The 22,857-nt window shown below is 44.9% G+C and overlaps 1 protein-coding gene across 1 annotated transcript in view; it reads left to right on the plus strand.

The window, feature by feature from the left end:
• fut8b (fucosyltransferase 8b (alpha (1,6) fucosyltransferase)) overlaps positions 1-22,857 on the plus strand; it is a 113,499-nt gene that overhangs the window by 45,886 nt on the left and 44,756 nt on the right. Inside the window, exon 2 of the mRNA XM_074616704.1 lies at positions 16,820-17,431. Within this exon, the coding sequence (XP_074472805.1) occupies positions 17,229-17,431 (203 nt within the window). The 5' untranslated portion in view covers positions 16,820-17,228. The remainder of the gene's footprint in view (positions 1-16,819; positions 17,432-22,857) is intronic.

The following is a 22,857-nucleotide window of genomic DNA, read 5'->3' on the forward strand; positions in this document are numbered from 1 at the left end:
CAGTCATTACCGTGATTAACACACACACACGCCCACATACACACATTTTGGTTTAGCACACACACACGACGGAGATACAACACCCGATAGACTACGTCACATCCACACAGACAGCATTGCTGCTGCGGAGCTGCCAGCCCTCAACAGATCGTTTTCATGGTCTATTTTGGCTGAGAACTGCACGCATCACTCGGAAAAAAAGTTAGGCGACACATGGCGAATCTCTAGATGAGCCGCCCGCAGTCGAGCCTCGCTGCTCACGGCCCACGTGTCTTCTGTACAGTACCGGTCCAACAGCGTGACTCTATACGCTGGATATTTTCAAACTCTTTCTTCATGTGGGTGGAGATGTAAAAGGTTATGTCAGCTTTGTGTTTCTTCAAAGATGTAAATTCAATTAAATGTAGTGTGATTCCCAGTCTGGCTGTGGTGAAAAGAGGTGAACAAACTTTGGAATAATAAAACAACAGCATGCTAAATATGTGTAAAAATCAACATTTCTTTACAAATATTCTTTATTGCTGAGATCCAGGTTGCTCGACAGTCAGCTACAGTTCACTCACAACTGAAAACAACAGCATGGCTGTTATTATTAACTCTGAATGAATCACATTACAATCACATTACATACTTAAGATATGTCCCGTTACATTGCCAATAGAAAGAAAAGAGGTAGTGGTCATATCGCCCACCCCTTCGGCGTTCACCTCTGTTCGCCCGGCGTTGGATTCCAGTTCTGGGCCTTTCAAAGGTCAGCATGTCAGACTGAGAGAAATAAAGAGGAAGTCTGAACATGTGCGAAAAGAGAGAGGGAGAGAGACAGATAGAGAGAGAGAGCGAGCCCTATTATAAATAGATGCCATCAATCAGGGGGATGTCCTTCATTTGGCATGCGTCAGTCCTGGAGGGAGAAATGCATATTCAATCTTGAACAATGAATGTCAGTCACACCGCTCTCACCAGACACATGACAGCTGTGCGCGGTGGCTGGTTACACACTCAGAGAATAGGAGCCTGGGAGCGAGTGAGGAGGTGAAAGACCCAATCATAGCACGGAGGGAACTGAATAAGCAACAAACTGGTGGCCTGCCCTGCAGGGAGATTGATGGACTTCCCTGCGCTGTCTAGACTCGTGTCAGGGCCGACGTTTAGGACAACTGACAGGACGCACATGTACATGTATGTAACATTGATATCTAATGTGCAACATGGCTGAGTGTCCGAGAGAGAGAGAGAGAGCGAGAGCGCCTCGGGATGTCTCTCGACGGATCCTCGCAGCCGGAAGGGGGGACAGCGTGTTGTTGGTGTATTATCGAAACAAGGATGCAGCTGCTCCCAGTTGGATCACGATGTTCCGCCAGCAGTTGAAGTGTTTAGCCTCTCCCTTCACTTTCAGCTTTTACAAAGTCATGTTGTGTAAACTCCTGCTCCGGCTTTACAAAGTATTAACAAGGCCTCAGCTGTGCCTGCTGCACTGGATATAGAAGGAAGGACTAGAGAGAGAGAAATAGTCCCTTTCTATCGCGGCGACGAGTCATTTTATTTCTCCATTTCGGAGTAGTAAAAAGGAGGGATCTCGTTCGTAGGTGTGATTGCATCAGCTCAGCGTTAGCGCAGCCTGGCACGCCGTTCTATTGAGTTTATCCATCTGCTGTTAGTTAATGTGATTTTGAGCAACAGGTCCTGCTTAGCGGCAGGGTGTGAGGAGAGGAGAGATGTGGCGGCTGCTTTCTTCGTTAATAGGGGTCAGGGAAGACAGTGTGCCAGTATTTTTCTTTAATCGCATTTAGGAGTCTTCATCCCCTGGAGGTGAGGAAGGTTTTTTTTTTTTTTTTCTCAGTGAATCTTTTTTTTTATTGTCCTCTGGAGGAATGCAGAGTCGAACCATTTAGGGCCAAGCCCGAATGACTCCACTAAAAAAGCCTCTGGTTATGAAAAGCCACAGAGGGAATGTTTGCACTGTAGCCTGTAATTGTCAGTTTCATTACACTAACAACCAATGGTATATCCGAGCCAAGCGAACTCAAGGCTGAAGGTAGTGCAACCCTTCAGCCTTGTTTTCCTACACTAGAATAGACTCTTGTTGAACTGGTCAGATGAAATCACGCCAACCGTTGCTGACATCTCAGACTAAAATAATAGAAATGACTCCTTTCACATGGAACTGTTACACAATCTATACATTATATGCAAAAAGGCTTACAAACGGGTCACCTCGAGTGGAAGGAGCATCCAAGCGGAAGCTGATGGGCTGAGCAGACACACACACACACACACACACACACACACAGTGCCAGACGTCGAGTCGGAGTGGAGGAGACGGAGGAGAACGAACGAGTGTGCGGACCCCAAGCAGAAAACACAACCTGACGGGGGCGAGGAGTTCTGTCAATATGGCTCGTGTTGTGACGCATGCAGGCTGCTGTGGTGGAGGGACGGGGAAGAAGCAAGGCTCTTTAAAGGAAGGGAGGGGAGCAGAGGTTAGGATCTGTGCTCAAACTTTCCCAACCTCCCGTGATTTCTGTCATTTTCTAACCGATAACCGACCCTCGTTAACCAATTAATAAGCGTTAGCTGACAAGATTAATGCGTCGCATGCAGTGGTGCTGTTTTTAGTGCCTGACAAACCGCCCAGCTGCAACGAAAAGCCAACGCACAAACAGGTTAAATCCATCATTTATCACCAGCTGCAGTGTACGCACAAAACAGACAACTGAATCCCCAGTTCACCCATCCGGGAGAGTTACGGTAGCAGCCGTGACGCTGCGTGTAATGTCCCAGTAAGTCTCCACCGCATCATTTAGTTTAGCTGCGAGTGTCCGACATACCGTGTGTGTGTGTTTGTGCTACGTTCGGAGATGTAGCGTTGCTGGTCACTTCGTGCTCGCCGTTGAGACACACATAGGTCTGTCTAGCGCGGCGTAACGTTGGCCGACAGACCGTGAGTGTGGGGTTGTCGGTGACATAGCTGTGAGCGTAGCAGCGCAGTGTGTGTACAGTTTATTTAAATGCTACAACTCCTCCAAGCCAACTTCCTGTATCCTGCAACGCCGGCTCACACTCTCTTAAGGTGGGCTGTTAAGGTGGACCAGTTATTCTCCTTTAAGTGACGACCCACTCCTCTGAGTTTTACTCAGCTTTTTTATAATGTTTCTTTTAACCGTTTAACTGATAGCATTAATCAGTTACAATTCTTAATGTCGGTTAAACGGTTAATTATTGACATCTACTTCTACAACCAAACGCGAAAGTATCCAAGCGCCCCTGAATCCCAGTGTTGCTAAGTAATTTCCCATCATTAAGTAAGGGGTTAGAGTATTTTAACATTTTCAAACAATCCTGACCCAAAGCAAAGCAATTAAATTGAGAATTCAGTGCAAACCCAATCCGAGTCTGTTCTGGGCAGCTCCCAGTGGGTTCGGGTTTTAATGTCAAGCTCTAACAAAATATCTGCAAAGATGAGGAAGAGGAAATGGAGTTAAGAGATAGCCAGCGACCAGAATAAAGCAGTAGGGAGTGGAGCAGGGAGTTGAGAGGAGGACAGCAGTCGGGCAGGAGCGCGGCACAAAACACCCATCTCAACTTGTCAATTATTAATTTCGTAGTCCGCTTTAACATTTATTCATGCCGGTCGGCAGTCCATCACAGCGCCCAATACAGACGGACCAATGCATGCAGCTGTGGGCAATTTTGAGTTTTCATTTCATCTCGCATGCACGTCTTTGGAGTGTGGGAGGAAACTGGAGCACCTGGAGGAAAACTCAAAGGGAAGAGCAAACATGGAGGGGGAGGGGGACGCATAAAAGACCAGAGCTGAGAGTCAGGGACTTCTTGCTTGGAGGTCATTTTCAATATCTGCAGAGATGTCCTGCAATAATGCAAGGACAAAGAGTCATTTTTAACATTTTAATGTGTCCTCAGTCAGAAATAATTATTTAAATCAGTGACATTTCAAAAATATTTGGAATACAGGAATTTCAAGAGAAAGGCATTTTTTTTTAACACATTTTTAATTTTATAATCAACAGTCTCCTGCAATTTCCAGATAGTTTCTCTTTCTTGTCTTGAAAAAAACAGATTTTAAAAAGGACCTTTTTTGCTTTTGTGCATTTTCCCTTTCTTTTAGTGTGTTCTATCGTTTTTTGTGCATGTAAAAGATCTGCAAAGTTACAAAGCCCAAAGTCCAGATTACCCTCCCCAACAGAAACACTGCTCCTGAACTGCTTGAACCGCCTTGATGAAGACCCGCCTTTTCTTCAGTAACATTGTGATGTCACCAAGTAACTAGGCTTAGCGCGGTAGTCTGTGTTACCGTCGTTTTGCTTTTTTGTACAGAAATAAAACCCATTTAGTTGATTTCTGCGTATCAGCGCTGTGTCATCAATACATAGTCGGACGACGGACGCTACGGTGGAAGATTTGGTGTCGAGCGAAAAGCAAAAGCGCCTATTTGGCAATATCTCGGATTTAAACCCAACGCTATGAGGGAACCATAACGTTAATGCGGTAATCACCATGCGGAGGATGGAGACCTAAAGATGGTCCGGAGAGGCCAGACACACCGCCGCCCGACGTTAAAGATCAAAGTAAGCGCGCTACACATATTGATTGTGATCTTTTCTTGTAAAATGTCCGGTGTAATCGGTAACACCGCCTTTTATCACCGTGGGAAAAATGTCCTCACCGTCACATCCCTACAAATAACACATTTGCATAATACCTGCTTCGTGGCTATTTTGGCATGCCCTCAAACAAAAGCTAGTTAGAGCGTAGCTGGAGAGGAGACCGACGAGTTTGGTTCTGTTGACCAATCAGAGCAGACAGAGGGTGAAGCGAAATGTAAATCGTTTTTTGTATGTAAACATGTTCTAGTAGAAACCCCAAAATACAAGTATGCACCTGAAAACAAGCCTAATATTTCCTCTTTAAGGCGGATCAGAGGATAAACAGATAGATCACTTGTCACTGCTGACGTGTTTTGGCTGTGTGGGGGATTTGAGGTCACAGAGCAAAAGTGTTGAAGACGAGAGAATGGAGGTAATGTAGCAGAGAGCGCTGAATCGGTGGGGAGCTGTGTGTTACTGCTGTTTATAGAACTCCTTCTCTGTATTAGTCAGGACTCTGGACCCTCGGGGAGCACTCTTCATCTCCCCCTCTGTCTCTGTGTCTACAGCCGCCATCTTTCTTCTGATTACCACCTCCCCGGCTCACACTTTTCCTACCACACTCCTTTTTTTATTCCTCTCCTCTGTCTCTCTCTGTGACTCGGTGTTCTTGCTGTCTGGGTATTTCTTTTTGCTCTTCCTTGTTGTTAGTCTTCCTCCTCTGCTGCTGCTGTCTGGGTCTCTTCTGCCACAGCTCTCCTCTCCATCTTTTCTTTTCCCCAGCCGTTGCTTCGTCATCCAAGCCTCGGCCTCATAGAGGGCACTGACTTGTGGCGGAGGGGGTTTTGCCCTGAGCCGGGGTATAATTGGAGTTAACCGCTGACCGTAAATTGCGTTGCAGAAGATGAGTGAGGTGGTGGGGGGGGCACTGCTTATTGTGTTGGGAAACGTAACTTATTGCACGAGAGACCGCCGAACCCCCTGCTCTAGTCAATCTCGGCTTTTATTGGGACATTGCGATAGGAGATCAGGACTGTCTTCCTCTGTGGTTGTGTCCACTAACCGCTGGCTTCAGCCTCAGACACATTCCTTCTCCGTCTCTTCTCACTGCCATGCCATGTCTGATGTTCTCCCTTTACTTCCCTGCCCTGTCACTCGCACTGTTGTTACACTTTAAGGCCAGCTCAGTGTGATTTTTGATACCAAAGAGTAGCGTTGTAAATCACCAGTTTCATCACGATACGACATCATATTGATTCTTTGGACAACGATGCTATATTTGCCGTTATTACTGAGTCTGCCTCGATATGATTCTGATTCAACTCAGGGGCCTGCGATTGATATGAGACGATATCATATGCCCATTTAACACAATCAGTTACATTTATATCAACTCACAAAAAGCAACTAAAATATGATTTGACTGAAAAATAATCAATTAGTTTTAATAAAAAGAATAAAGACCTGCTGTTGTTGGAGGTCTGGTTGCTGGTCAATGCTGGTGAGCGGCTTGTCACTAAAATGAGAATAGCTGGTCCACCAAATAACAAAAAAACTGCATGGTTTTTGCCCCAAACTGCATGTGATTATCATAAAGTGGGCATGTCTGTAAAGGGGAGACTCGTGGGTACCCATAGAACCCATTTACATTCACATATCTTGAGGTCAGAGGTCAAGGGGGACCCCTTTGAAAATGGCAATGACATTTTTTCCTCACCAAAATTTAGCGTAACTTTGGAACGTTATTTAGCCTCCTTCTCGACAAGCTAGTAAGACATGGAGGGTACCAATGGATTCATTAGGTTTTCTAGTTTCATATGATACCAGTATCTTCACTCTCTTTAAAACTGAATATTGAATAGCAGCCAATATGTTGTTTTGAAGAATCAATACAGTATTGCACATCATAATATCACAATACTCGTGTGTATCGATTTTCTTACGCCTCTAATTGGATCTTCAATCATTCAATCAATATATCGATCCAGATCGATGGATCGTTCCACCCCTACCAAAGAGTGTTCACACAGCTGCACATCCACGCTTCACCTGGAAATGCCTGTTTATACCTCCTCTGGGTGGATTAACCTGAAATACCGCAATATTTAGAACATCTTTAATTCCATCTTTTTCTGTAGCTCATTGTGGATCGCAGCCAAATGATATAGAATTGTAATCACAATGCGAGCCTGTCCACTTCCAAGTCTTGCTTCAAAGGTCTGATTGTAATCTGAGCAGAATCCATATTCAGAGGATCCAGGCGTATCGCATTATGCGATGATAAAATCACACAATTTAGCAGCGCTGTGTAACAGTAGCTGTCCTCTCCTCCTCTCCCTCCCTCTGTGGACACTGGTTTCCTTCTCTTATCCCTTCTTTTCTCTCTTCTCTCTTGTGTATTTAGTCACTCATTATGCCACTTTAAAGTAACTGTATGAAGGTTGCCACCCTCTGTATGGGGTCATCACAGGCCCATCCACCCTCCCCTCGCCGCCCCCCCACCTCTCTCGCTCATCCCCGGCACCCCCAGGCCGCGAAAGGTCAGCCGTCATTGGGACTCATTATGAGGAACAGAAAGTGGAACAGACAGGAAGTGTGTGTGTGTCTGCGTCTGTGTGTGTGTGTGTGTGTGTGTGTGTGTGGACCCACGCAGCAATATAGCTCAAGGTAGATGAATGGTTTCTCGCAAATAATGGCGGTCAAGGTTCTTTGTAGCGCGCTCAGAGGATTGTTTTTCTCAGCGCTGCTGTGCATAAAGTAAATGATCAATTATGTAATGATGCTTGGTTCCACAATTTCTTCACAACCCTCCCAAACAAACACCCGCACATGCACTTTTTTTTTAATGTCCCCTCTGCTGCAGGCATGATAAATGCAGCTGCTTGAGTGGCATTGACTCTTGCTCTTTTCCCCTTCTCTTTCTCACACACACACACACACACACACACACACACAGAAACACACCGTTGCAGAGCCAGTTCATCACCCTCACTGACACGGTGAATTTACAATGCTGTCCTTGACCACGTCTGAGCCCCGCGATCCACCTTCACTCGTCAGGAGACAGATTGGGTTGGCAGGTGGGGCCCCCGCCCAGGTCGCCGTTTTTTATTTGGACATAAAAAGCAATAAAAACAGGACTGATTGGTGCTTTTTACTGTTAATCATACGTCCCTGCATCCCAATTAAAAACTTGTTTGCATAAACCGCCGGAACAAACATGCCCTCCCCCCCTCTCCGGGCCAATGAGGTGTTTGTGTGTGTGTGTGTGTGTGTGTGTGTGTACCTATCTGAGTGTCACTGTGCGAGTGCACGTGCGTGTGCATCCTGCTGTCAGCGAATTCTCCACAGAGATAACCTTGAAGGAGAGGCTGTGTGCTTAGCTCTGATACTGAATGCCAGGCTGCAGCAGGCTCAGCGGTCGCGTGGCTAGAACTTCCCTGAGACCTTTAGCCACTTCTGCGAGACTTAATCTCAAAGTTGCGATGAGGCGGGCGGGCTGCCTTCGGCGTCTTTTTCGAGTAGAGAAGGCCCCCGCTTTAGATAGTCGGTGCTCGAGGATGAAAAGCGTGTCGCTCTGTGAATACACAACCCTCTTTTTAATACTCTCTGGTAACCGCGTCCAAACGATGTCTCCATTAGAGGCCGACCGTTCCGTTAGCAGGTTATCGGATGCTTTGATACACTAGCGTGGCTGAATTAACCTGTAAAGGCTGTTTGCTGCTGAGCCCCTACGGACCCCCTACCCAGCGTACCATCTGTTGTGCAGACTGTGTGTACACTGTAGCCTCCAAGCTCCCATTGAGTGAAGAGCAACCAGTACATCCATGCTGGGAGGAATATGCATCATGTGAGCATAATATAAACTCAAATTATAATGCTCTTAACGATAGATTTCGACACAGGGTCCCTCTACAAGACTTGGCATCGAGGTAGGCCAATAATGCACGCCCGCCTTAGTTGATATTGTATTTTAGTAGTGTTAGATTAATCAGTTTAAAGCTTAAATGCAATGAACTTGGGGTTTTTAGGACCCCTTGAGGAGTGGGGGCAGTTATAGTGTAATATAATATATATATGTATTAGGGCTGGAACTAACGATACATTGGCCATTAATCCATCTATTATTTTCTCGATTAATTGATTAGTTGTTTGGTCTATAAAATGTCAGAAAATGGTGGAAAGTGTCGATCAGTGTTTCCCAAAGCCCAAGATGACGTCCTCAAATGTCTTGTTTTGTCCACAACATCAAAGATATTCAGTTTACTGTCATAGAGGAGTAAAGAAACCAGATAATATTCACATTTAAGAAGCTGGAATCAGAGAATTTTGATTTTTTTTTTTTTTAATTAATCGATTATTAAAATTGCATTTAAAAAAAAAAAAAAAACATTTCAAAGATGTTTGCTGTTCAAAATTTACTAATATTCACCCTTACAATTTACTTATTGTTCAACTGCAAAACATCTTGCACACAGATAAATATTTGTAGATAAATATTTGTTTATATGTTTATATGTATCTATCTATCTATCTATCTATCTATCTATCTATAAGTACTGATAAGTAACAGATGCACATAGACTGTACAAATACAGATTCTCCTCTTTTAGTTTATTTTTTTCTTCCACAACTTTTTTAGTGCGCAGGGCTGTAACCAGAATTTTAGAAATAAGGAGTTCATGATAAAAACACTGTGGTCATGAGATCAAATTCCCCGAGTGCGACCCCAGCTCCAAAAATGTTTGCTTGGATACAAGGAAAGCTTTGTACTGGACTTTTTTTCCACTCAATATAATTTCATTTTTCTTGAGTTGTGTTTAGTAAATATTGGTTTAAATTACTCTTTACTCTGACAGAAGTATAATTCTGCTGGAGAGTCACTAAATCCCTCTATTTTATTTCAATTTAACTTAATTGTTTTGCCTAAAAACAGTCACATTTAAAGATATTGACTCTAAAATATATTAGAATCAGCCTTTATGTGTAATCAGCCCTTCATGTGTAATTTGTATCTGATTATAAGATCTAACTTCATTCGCAGGGCATTTAAACCAACACATTCCCGTAAACAATTCTGAGGACACGACCTCGGTGTACTCGGCGTTAGCTCCGGGCCTTTCCATGTGTATGTGTATTCAAACCCAGTGCAGTTACTTTGGTCGTCTGTACTCTCCCAGCTCGCCATCTATCTGTGTTCGCCACTTCCCCCCGCGACGCCAGGCTTTCTCTCTGCCATTTGGTCTAAAGTTAATGGACTCCTCCACATTCAGCTTAGAAATGTTGTGAAGTAAACAGCAGCTCATGAAATATTCACCACTCTCCTCCTGTAGGCGATGTGTGTGAGAGCGTATGTGTGTGTGTGTGGGCAGTCAGGTATGCCCGACCGAGCCGGGTGACTCCCACACACCCACTCACGAGCACACACACACGCATATATAAAATGCCGGGGCGCCCCTAAAAAGCGAAAGGGTGTCTCCGCATCTCGGCTCTGAGCCAAGCGAGGAGAGAAACCGAGCGCTGGGAAGCGGGAGCACTCTGCTGCTGAGTGAGTCAGACGTTCGCTCATATTCATATTGATGGAAAGAAAACAAAAATCACGGAGTCACACTCAAAATGTAATCGTAATGTTTTGGTTGCAAATGGCAGGAAACAAGGGAGCAAACATTCCAGGTTACAACCCTCCCTGAAACATTTGTGTTGTTTCTCCCCGTTGCTGCAGCTTTCTGGAATAAATACATTATGATCCGTTTTTAAGTGCCATCCCCCGCTTCTGTTGTTGGATCCACTTCCATGTAGCGTCTTTGGCTCCGGTACTTGTGTTTGAAACGTGTCAACCCCTGTGTTCCCGACACTACTGCGATCCATTACTTGGGAACTGGGGGAGAGGCTGAAAGGTCACCGGATTGAACCTCCAGACCAGCTGAGAAAATAGCCAGAAAAAGCTGCTCAGTGGCCGTTTGGAGGAAACTGTGGCTGCACCAGGAAAGCTATCAGGTGGAAATGAGTGTAGCTTTATGGCTATAAAGAAGTTCTGTTGCTCAAGAACAGCTTGCTCAGCAGAACATCCACGGGTAAATAATGGTTAAAGATTGCTGCCGGAGTCGGAGTTGATGTTTCTCCTGCTGCATTCCTGTAGTCCGAACACCTGCAAGATGCCCGCTCTGTTGTGCTCGTAAACTGATATTGAGAAACAGACATCTCATATCAAACTGGTCAAATGCTGGGATGGAAAATGTATTTTATCAGCACAAAAATACAGCTTCTGTCCAGTTGTCCAGGTATACTGTAGATGCTTAAACCTCTTTTTCACTTCATTTGTTCCCACTGGCAATGGCATCCTTCCAAAGCTTAGGCATTTATTAATTTACTCAGTCTTATAGCTAGAGTGAAGATACTGGCATCATATGAAACTAGAAAAACCTAAGGAATCTATTGGTACCAACCATGGTATACTAGCTTGTTGGGAAGGAGGCTAAATAACTGTTCAAAGTTATGCTCAATTTTGGCGAGGAAAAACTGTCATGGTCATTTTCAAAGGGGTCCCTTGACCTCTGACCTCCAGATATGTGAATGTAAATGGGTTCTATGGGTACCCACGAGTCTCCCCTTTACAGACATGCCCACTTTATGATAATCACATGCAGTTTTGGGGCAAGTCATAGTCAAGTCAGCACACTGACACACTGACAGCTGTTGTTGCCTGTTGGGCTGCAGTTTGCCATGTTATGATTTGAGCATATTGTTTTATGCTAAATGCAGTACCTGTGAGGGTTTCTGGACAATATCTGTCATTGTTTTGTGTTGTTAATTGATTTCCCATAATGAATATTTACATACATTTGCATAAAGCAGCATATTTGCCCACTCCCATGTTGATAAGAGGATTAAATACTTGACAAATCTCCCTTTAAGGTTCATTTTGAACAGATAAAAAAACGGTGCGATTAATTTGGGATTCAATGTGATTAAATATTTTAATCGATTGACAGCCTAATTATTTTCACAATTTTTTTTCCCATTGGCAATGGCATCCTTCCCATGCATTTACATTTATTCATTTACTCAGTTTTAAAGCTGGAGTGAAGATACTGGTATCATATGAAACCAGAAAACCTAAGGAATCCATTACTGGTCTGTTGTTTCTTTATAACAGACCGTTGCTATGTATAACAGACCGTTGCTATGGACGCGGTTCTGATGTCGGACTCTGGTGGACCATTTTTGTGTCAAATTATTGATTTTTAAAGTAAGTAGCCGTGTCATAAGCGGGATAATGTACAGCTTCGCCTCGGGGTCCAGTGCATCACCCTGTCAGGGTTCATTTATTCACCGACTCGCTGTATATCATCCCTTACATATATCACAATATATCTTATTGTAACTCAAGTATCATGGGGCCTCTGGTGATTGCCAACCCTAATTTACTCCTGATCTTCTCCTACCTGTCAGACACACTCATCATATCTCTGCCCCCACGCTACATACCATAACATGTTGCTGCATATTCCCCTTAGGGTTGCCCCTAGCAACACATACTAATACACTCTCCTAAACCAACATGGATGAGAAGCGACATATATATATATAAATGGTATAGATGACGCTCCTTTGCAGTAGTCCCCGAGCTGGAGTGGTCGTGTTGGTGTAATAGAAGCCGAGCTCCATGCATAATTCAACAGTGGACCTCATCGCGGTGCTTATTGCCTGGAGACCGGAGCGCGGGCTGATGGACGACCTCTGCTGCGGCCCGAGTCACGTTGAAGATTAACCAGCAGGACTGAAAACAGGTCATCTCCTCTGACCTCCTCAGGGCTCCTGCATGTTGCTGCAGAGCAGGGGCATTTTGTGACAGCGGTGACAGTCCACCCCGCGGTGCCACATGTACCGCGCCAGCCTTTACCGGCACCCGAGCAGGCCCCCTCGGTTGCCGTGACAGCAAGGCGAAGGGCATTGTGGGAGAGCGCTGATGTTTGAAAAAAGGCAAGGTCGAGAGGGAAGATTTTGGGAGCGGGTGTGTAGGTGGAGCGGTAAAGGCCCACTTATTCCCTCCTTCTATTAAAGCACATTCAAAAGGAAGCGGTGACATATTTGATTTTGTCCGGAGTAGCTGAGACCTCGCAATCACGTTTCCATTTTACTTGGAAGATGAGGGAGGAGGGGCTTGATGGAAGAAACTGGAATAATAAAAGAGGCGCTATATGGCCAATTTCTCTTAAATCCCACTGTCAGCATATCTGCCACACAGAAATGATTGTGCCACAGTAGGGAACTTTCACTTATTTATTTAACTGACATTATTATAATTTCCATTATTTATGCCCCCTGTTCGTGGCGACTCGAGGGCAAATGTGAGAGGTTTGAGAAAAATGCTAAAATCCTCAATCGTAATATCTCCGGTGGACTATTAACACTGGCAGATCTTCATCAGTGTAATAAATTGTAGTAAAGTATCATTTTCTCTTTAATCAGGCCACATTCTGCTGACACAGGACTCAATGGATGTCTCCTCACACGTTTAGTTATAAAACACACCGATCTCCAGCGAAAGAGGCGCCGTGAATGTGTTTCTTCTTCTCTCCTTCGCCGCCTCGTCACAGCCAAGGCTGAGCTGAAAGGCATGTTGAAAAGAAACCCGTAAAAATCCTTCTTCATTCGTTTTCTGAAGCCATTCACTGGGTTTGATAATTATCATAATGCGCCCGTTAGTAAAGATGGCTTAAATTTTTAAAGCAGAATTAGCCAATAATCCTGCAGGTTTTGTCCCCTCTGGAATACATCTCCTTAATAATGATTATTGGGTGCTTGCAGTATTTAATTACAAGCGGTTGATCTCAGGTTCTGTTACCTAACCTCTGCTCGCTGAGCTAATCTCACATTACTCTGAGCACACACACCGTTCTACAACCTAGACTCTAACGTTAAGGTGAATTTGCTTTGGCTGTTAATGGTGCTAGACTGTAACAGTTTCACCAATAGCATCAGCAGACTCTGCTGCCATGTCCAACAATGAAAAACCAACATTTACCTTGACATGACCTTTAGTGACGGATGTGTTTTTCACTGTGGTTGGTCTCATTATGCTGATTCTTTTTAGTTTGACCTTGTAAAATGATGTTTGCTTAAAAGACCAGTGTGTAACAAATAGGGGGATCTACTGGCAGAAATGGAATATAATATTAATAAGCATGTTTTCATTAGTGTATAATCACTTGAAACTAAGAATCGTTGTGTTTTCGTTAGCTTAGAATGAGCCGCTTATATCTATATAGGGATCAGGTCCTCTTTACAGAGTCCACCATGTTGCTCCACCGTGTTTCAACAGTAGCCGAGAACGGACAAACCAAACTCTGTTAACTTTTCCTGGGCTGGAGTCAATAGCGTTACTCGCTTCTGTCTCCGTCGCTCTCCCTCTCTTGCTTCACCACTCACTTATCACATACAGGCTCTGGTCCAGATGCCTCTACAGAGGGCCATTCGTGTTTTCACGTCTGCCACCGTAGCTCTCCAATACGCTTGGCACACAGGAGAGGTCTCAGTTGGTTACAATCTCCTGACTTCATCACTAGATACCGCCAGATCCTACACACTGGACCTGTAAGGCTATTAAAGGGGCGCTCAGACAGTTTAGTAATGTAACTTCCATAAAGTTGGACTTGCAGAAGACAAATAAAAAAAAAAAATAGTCAAAATCAAAGCAGCAGAGGCTGAGATATCCTGACTTTTAGTCCTCCGTGTGAGTGAAGCTTCAGAAAACCGTCAATTCCCATAATGCAACTCCATAGAATTTGTCATTAGACCACCTTTGCCTGTCTGATTGTATAGAAGTCTATGAGAAAATGAGCCTACTTCTCACTTGATTTATTACCTCAGTAAACATTGTAAACATGAGTTTATGTTCTCAATCTCTAGTTTCAAGTCTTCTTCAATACAGCATGATGTTCATTTAGTAAATTATGGTCCCATTTAGAGTCAAATAGACCATAAAGCAGGGGATGCTTTAGGGCGTGGCTACCTTGTGATTGGCAGGTCGCTACCACGGCGTTGTCCGGTCTGGGAGTTGTCTTCACAGTGTGTTTTCAGTTCATGAAAGTTAATTGTAACATTTTGGTGGTCGTGTCGAGAAGGGAACCCGCGAGTTGGGGAAACTCTCGCGAGATGGTTACGGTTAAGGCAGTTTTTGCAAGTTTTTGCAGATCTCAAATCAGATTTCGCAATTTGCCGATTATCTTCTAGACACGCTCCATTTTGGTCACCTAAATATGTCTTACTCAACGTTCGGTCGTACTTAGCTCCACCCTCTGGTGTCACTTCTGGTTTGAAAAAACCAAGATGACGACGACCAAAATGCCGACCGTGAGGCTTCAAAACGGCAGTCCCCAAACCAATGGGTGACGTCACAGTGACTACGTCCACTTCTTCTATACAGTCTATGTTTGTAACAGGTTTTCTGTCACATATTTGAACTCACAAGCTGAATTGGAGACAACACTGATGTCAGTGACTGTAAATATAACGGATGTGTTTCGCCGCATTAGTTGTAGTCAGGTGTGTACAGCACATTTGAGCTTTCACGTCTCTGTTATCTGAACTGGTATCAGTGACAACCAGTGTCCCAGGTCGGCCGTTAAATATTACATTTCATGTTAATTTCCCCAACGTTCTGTTAATATGCTAGAAATATATTACTAGCTTCGCTTGACTTTTAAGTATAAGCCGAGCAACTAGCTAGAAGCGTTATCTCCAAAAAAAATTCCCATATCCTATTTGGAAAGCAGTCGCCTGCCTCATCCAACGGTTTTATATTTATCAGTTTTAGTCTGCTGAGCACAAACCTCATTATGGCTCCTCAAACACAGTGACAAGGGTTTTTGCAGGCTGCCTTTTAGTAAAGTCCCAGTCATGCATTAGCCGGTGGAGTGCTACCCTCTCGCAGCTCTTATTTTCCATAATAAAACACAGCTCAGCACATCCTTGTGCTGCATGCATAAAGAGGAGCCACCCTGGTGTCAGCCTGGGTTAGTCACAACAGGGGCGCCGGCGAGGAAGGGGAGTCTGCACAGATTTCAATAATCCTGCATCATTCAGTAAGAAATGAAGGAGAAGAGTTTGCATTGGCAAACGAGATGAGCTAACTGTTAACCTACTTCTGTGCTGCCAGGCGAAACCCCCAGCAGGAACACTTTCCTCCGTCTTGAACGCTCACAGGCGGAGGCACCGGAGATATTGCGACATGTCAATCAAGCGCACCAATCACATGGAGTCTAAGACGCTTGGCATTATTCCAGCACGCCGTGGTACACACTCGGAGATGATAGCGCCCGCGCACGCACTTAGATGTTGTGCACACAGACACACCTGCCAGTCTTCATCCCATCACACGACTAGTCTCTGGTTGCGTGGCAGGGCTTTGTTGGGGAGTTGACAGCGAAGGTTGCTTCATAAACCCGGCACGCGTCCATCTCGTCTCCCCCGCTGCTTCGGGATGAAGGGAAGTGATGATCCAGGGATTTTTCCCCGCTCCCTCTGCTCCGTTGAGCTCACCGTATCACCTTGACAATGTTGCATTCTGTCACGGAGGCTACGGGGATGGCGGCGGGCATGTGGGGAAGGAGGAAAAACGCTCGGGGAGAACTTTGTGGGATTTAGCCGTCTCAAAACAAATCCGTTAACTTTCGGGCTTAGTCGTGCTTTAACTTACAGCGAGGGGAGGAAGCGTTGGAAGTGGCTTGTGGTAGGCTGCGGTTGAGGATGCGGTGGAAATAAAAGATGTATTCTTGGTTGTGTGACGGCTTCTGTATGTGAGGACAAGTGTGTTGGTAATGTGCAGGCAGGCAGGACGTGGAAAAGTGGAACATCCCTCTGCCTCGACAGCAATGCAGCATAGCTCAGGGACTGCACATCACTATGTAAATGCAAATTGCAGTGTCATGCTGATCAATCCTGTAGGCTGCTGAGACAGGGTTATGTCGGGACCAGTCTGCAGCATCTTGGCTTTAGCTGACGGTCTGTCTGCCCTGCTCTGTGCTCTGTTTCTGTATGAGGCATGCTTTGCTCCTCTTCAGGAGTATTTGTCTGTCAAGCTGGCTTACTGGCCTAGCTCCTCTATGATTTTAATTTGCTTCTCTTTGACCAACAAGCACATAAACTATGTGCAAGACAAAACATTGTGCAGTAAGCTCGACTAACTCCCGTGTCTTTCTTTGCTTCTACAGGACACAGCTCGAATAAAAGACTCCTGTGGGATTGGAAGGAAACAGCAAAGCGGTGCGGGAAAAGCTGGTCAACAGGGAGCTGGGCGGAGGGGAGGAGACACAGATCGGGCCTCAGACATCGGAGTGTGCCAGCCATGCTTTAGCACACGCAGGAAAGGCTTGAATCGCTGGAGAAACACCCGCTGCCTTTTCTTCTACACACCCCTGAGCCACAAACACACGCCTCTCCCTCCCATCTGTCATTTACTGCACACCATCCCTGCAAAGATGCCGATGCCAAGGCTGGCGCTGCGGCACTTGTGGTGACGGGCCACAGAGTGTGTGCGCGCATCCGGCAGGCAGGCCGGGCGGGTCGGTGGGTGTACGGGGCACACCGAGAGGCGTTTTTTGGGGTGGGCGAGGTTGCACCATGCGGCCCTGGGCGGGTTCATGGCGTTGGATTACCCTGGTGCTGCTGGCCTGGGGCACGCTCCTCTTCTACATCGGCGGTCACTTGGTGAGGGACAGCGAACACCCGGAGCGGTCCAGCCGGGAGCTCTCCAAGATCCTGGCCAAGCTAGAGCGGCTCAAGCAGCAGAATGAAGACCTGCGGCGCATGGCCGAATCGCTCAGGTAACAACAAGCTGGATAATGACAACACTAAACATTTTTTTTTCATAAAATAAGTTTACATCCGCACTAACATTCTGTTTATGTGGTTGCACAAATCATATCCCAGTTTCAGATGCCTGAAAAGAAGCCCAGTCTGCTCTGATTGGTCAGCCAACTCACTCTGTTGTGATTGGTCAACCGAACCAAACCATTCGGACTCTGCTGTAACTAGCTCTGTTTGAGGACGTGCCAAAATAGCTGCTAGGCAGGTATTATGCAAATGTATTACTTGGTGACATCACAACGTTACGGATGAAAAGGCGGGACTTCAAGCGAGGTGTTTCATGCAGTTCAGGAGCAGTGTTTCTGTGGAGGAGAGTAACTCGCTTTGGTGTGGCCTTGGGGCTTTGTAACTTTGCAGACTTTTACTTGCACAAAAAAATTTTTAATTAAATAAAAATTGGCCAAAAATGACGTTCAAATATTCGTTTTACAAAAACACACAGGTTTGAACTATTCAAATACCAATTTTTTTTGGATTATGTCCATGACACAATGTCTGGCCACTCACTGGCTGCAAGCGATGTTGTCAGACGCCCCGTTTCTATTTATTCCCATCACTCGCTTTGAAAGCACCGCAGTGGATGAAGAACGGCTGATAGGAGAAGTTGAAATGAGGCATCTACAAGATACCTCCTCATAAGGTGACAGCTGGCTGGAGGAGATTATCAGGGGATCACCTGAAAGTTTCCTACTTGCTGTTGGATATATTCTATCCATTTTCCAGTAAATATCACAATATAAAACATGCATTTTCTGTTTAAAAAGTACAAACGTTGGAAGATCGTAAGTACTACTCACCCATCTTTTAAGGGCTTAAGTCTCCAGTCTGACCTCGAGCGCTTAGCTGATAGGTACGTGGTTTGTTTACATGTAGTTACATACGTATCGCTCGCTGTTAGAACGCGGCGTCTCACTCTCTGCGGCCGAGTTCTCTGCCAACATTACGGTTGTCGTTGAATTATTCCTCGTTCAGCTTGACCTAACGTTACATTTCATTTTTAATTAATGAAAGTGACGTTGTGTGACTCCTGTCATGTGGTGCGTTCAGTGTGCGCGAGGCAGACAGCTTTTTTTTCCACAATTAAATATTCATTTTCATATTTGAATATCTATTTACTATTCAATATTCAAGTATAGAAAAGACAGCCCTAAAAAAGCACAAAAGAATACTAGGTCCTCTTTAAACAGAAAGGCCAAATTCAGCAAAGTGGTGAGGGAAGCAGTCCAGGCTGCCAGAAACCAAAGTGGGTTCATCATCAACCATCGACTCAGTCGGTACAGAAATAATAGTGTGGCCTAGATGTCGAGGAGTGAAGAGACATACAGTACCTGCGTGCATGGATCTGAGGCTTTGTGCAAAAGCACAGTCTAGAAAACAAATGTAATGCACCCCATTTAGCTTGCTTGGTTAGTATACTTTTGTTTTTGAAGTTTTAAAACAAACTATGCTGCAATGCATCATCCCCTTAAGTTTCTGCAAAGTCCAGCAATTAAGTAGAGCCTCCCGCTCCGTGGTAGTCCAATCAGAGCAATTTTACAAATCCCAGAATGTGTGGCAATGTGATGATTGTTTCTTTAGTTTTTGTGTAAATCTAATCAGCATATGATTAAATCAACATCTTGTGCCGCATACAGTTAAAACAAATGTTGCTACGAAGTTTCATCAAAAGCTGATCAGCGGTGGCGGAGCTGCTGTTGAGTGTGACAGACAGACAGACAGACAGACAGACAGACAGACAGACAGATGGATGGACCGTCACACATCTCACCACATTTCATTGTGTTACTCTGGCACACAATAGCATTAAACACACAGCAGCATTCACACATTCAAGCTAAGTGTAATAAAGAGACAGATGGTTCTGCTCTTGTCTCCGCATGCTGACAGTGTTTCTCTTCTCTCGCACATGAGCACCGGGTCTGAACATGGGATGTGTGTGTGCATGCATGTGCAGGGAAAGCACTCTATAGCGTGTCCCGGTGTGCTCCACATTAACAGGGTACCGGAGCTTCAGATGTTGCCATCGCTGCTCTTCTGTGATATTCCGATTCACTTTGATGCCGGGCCCTCGTCGGCGCACACAAACACGGAAAAACACACGCGCGCGTTGCTTCAGACAGCTGCTCCCTGATTGAATCCCTTGCTTTTGTAATTATTTAAAATTGGCTCAAAAACAAAGGTGGAATTCATGGCACAAAAAACAAGCGCAGTTTTCAGTGGACCAGTGTCCAGATGGGGCCCCGACACACTGCGCGCTTGTTGCTTGTTATTAAGGTTGGTTGTTGATCAGGGACCGAGGCCTCCGCAGTTGTTTACTGGAGCAGCGCTACAGTGCCTCCTCAAGTCCCTCTAAGCTTCGTCTTCGGCTAAGTATACGCCGGAACAGCAAGCCCAGAGCAGGCGACTGGCTTGCTGGGGTTAACCCCTTTTCATTCAGACCTCTTTTATTCTTTTTAGAGGGGTAGGGGTGGGGAGGGACAGGGGATGTTCAGGGTAGATAAATAGTCAACAGTAGATGTCACATAGAAGTGGTGTACATCAACAGAAAGCTGGGAACCTGGAGATTAATTTGAGATGCAACTCAGCGCTGTGTGTCAAGTTGTTCTAGTCATTACTAAGAAATAAATATTAATTGATTAATTACAATAAATTGTGTATAAGAGCGGCTAATAATGTATCTACTATCAGGATTAACATCATCACACATTAATATAATTGGGCTCATTGGATCCACAAGAGTCTCACCTCCTTCACAAAAAGCTGGCAGGACATGGTTGGTACCAATTGATTCCTCAGGTTTTCTAGTTTCATATGATACCAGTATCTTCTCTCTAGCTTGAAGCCTGCATTAAACTCCAAAGACAGAATAGCGCCCGGACCTTTATGAGCTATCGACGGAGACGGGTTGTGTCTTTGTGCTCGTGTGCGGTGGTCAGATCCAGACCCAGCAGAGAGCTGCACCCCCCTGTAGTGTCTCTTATCCTTATATTAGAGCCCTAATAGACGCAAAGAGGCTGTTAGCGAGCTGCCCATCATTCCCGCCACAGCCCCCTCCCTCTTCACTTCATTGCCTCCTCCTGTTCCTCGTTTCACTCCTTCTTCACCTCCCTCCTCCTCCTCCTCCTCACTCCACTACCAAACTGCTGACAGAGGCATGGCATTGAGCCAGAGCCCAGCCTGCAGGTTGTCACACACTGACTGACTATGTAACAACTCACTAGCTCTGTGATCGACTAGCTCCACGCACGCCTGACCCAACTCAAAGACTCCTGCAGATTCGGAACCCAGAAACATGAATCTCCGAATGTTGCACAAGAAGCAGAACCGGTTGTTATGCGGGCGTCCCGCTGACATTAGGCGGTAAAGAAGGTTTCCTCCAAAGCACCCACCTAACCTTCACATTACTGCATTCATTTTTTATGAGTGGCCTCAGAGAGATTCAGACCCATAAAGCTGACATTATTACACCTTTTGTGTTGAGTTGTTGCGCAGCAGAAACCCACTGCATCGACTTTGATTTATAGTTCAGAGTGGGATTTAACTTGGTTAGCGTCATCACGCCACAGCAGTACTAGATGGATGTGTAATGCATTATTGGGCAGTGTTGTGCATTCATCATGTACCTGAAGGGATCTTGTTTACATTGTCTCATTCGCTTTATGATGGAGAGTGATAGTCATGCCGAAGCAGTTTGCATGGGATATTGATTTTCGTGACCACACATTGCAAATGTGTGTAGCATCACTGAGAGGAGGGAGATACTTAGTTATATATTAGGGGAGGGAATCACCAGAGGCCCCACAATACGGTACTATCACGATACTTAAGTCACGATACGATGTTATTGCGATTTTAAACTTTTTCTAACTGAAAATGATGCAGTTTGTCAACATCTGTTTTATCTAATAAGAATACAGATTTCAGTCGTTTCAGAGTTTTTATTCACATATCTGGAGGTCAGAGGTCAAGAGACCCCCTTTGATAATGGCCATGCCAGTTTGTCCTCTCCAAACTTTAGCGTAACTTTGAAGCGTTATAAAGCATTCTTCCCTACAAACTAGTATGACATGGTTAGTACCAATAGATTCCTCAGGTTTTCTTGTTTTTTATGATACCAGTATATTCACTGTAGCTACAACCTCTGAAAGACAATAGCGTCCGTCGGATTGTTAAGAGGTTCATAGTTTATATAATAAATAGAGCTGTCAAAGTTCACGCGATACATTTGTTTTAACGCCAATAATTCCTTGAACGCATTAACACAACTTGTGATTTTTAGGACTCAGTTTTTAAGCTAGAGTGAAGATACGCTCCAAAATTACGATAAATTTTGGCGAGGAAAAACTGGCATGATCATTTTCAAAGGGGTCCCTTGACCTCTGACCTCAAGATGTGTGAATGAAAATGGGTTCTATGGGTACCCACGAGTCTCCCCTTTACAGACATGCCCACTTTATGATAATCACATGCAGTTTGGGGCAAGTCATAGTCAAGTCAGCACACTGACACACTGACAGCTGTTGTTGCCTGTTGGGCTGCAGTTTGCCATGTTATGATTTGAGCATATTGTTTTATGCTAAATGCAGTACCTGTGAGGGTTTCTGGACAATATCTGTCATTGTTTTGTGTTGTTAATTGATTTCCAATAATAAATATATACATTCATTTGCATAAAGCAGCATATTTACCCACTCCCATGTTGATAAGAGTATTAAATACTTGACTAATCTCCCTTTAAGGTACATTTTGAACAGATAAAAAATGTGCGATTAATTTGCGATTAATCGCGATTACATATTTGAATCGATTGACAGCCCTATTAATAAAAGATCAATACTTAAAGTCAGTGTATCGATAAAATATTGCCACGCTAAATATTGCAATACCATGACTTATCGATTTTTTTCCCCCACCCCTATTATATATATATATATATATATATATATATGTATATACTGCTAAATGGATTCTTCACACACTGTTGATCACGGTTTACCTGCTGAACTCACCATAATTTTTAGAATGGCCGCGTCATGTGAAATTAATCAATCTATCAATCACGCTCCGATTCAAATGAGTATCACCTGGCTGGCCTCCAGATTCAGCCCAGTGACTCGGTTATTCAGGCCATTCCTGAGCGATTTGAGCGACAGGCAGCGTGCCAACCCACCAATCACCCAGCAGCATTAATGAGAGGTGAGCACGAGGTCGCGTTGCTCAGTCTGTCTGGCTCCGCCCTCTCCGCAGCTGTCAGTCACCTCGGGCACCGAGCCACGGCTCCCGTGGAGACGATGACACGCGCCGGCCTGATGTGTGACATCGGAGGGAGCGAGGGGTGAGAGTGACAGCTGGGCTGAGCGATGAGGACCTGATCGATCCCCCC

The sequence above is a fragment of the Sebastes fasciatus genome, chromosome 18 (genome assembly GCF_043250625.1).
Source record: "Sebastes fasciatus isolate fSebFas1 chromosome 18, fSebFas1.pri, whole genome shotgun sequence".
NCBI lineage: Eukaryota > Metazoa > Chordata > Actinopteri > Perciformes > Sebastidae > Sebastes > Sebastes fasciatus.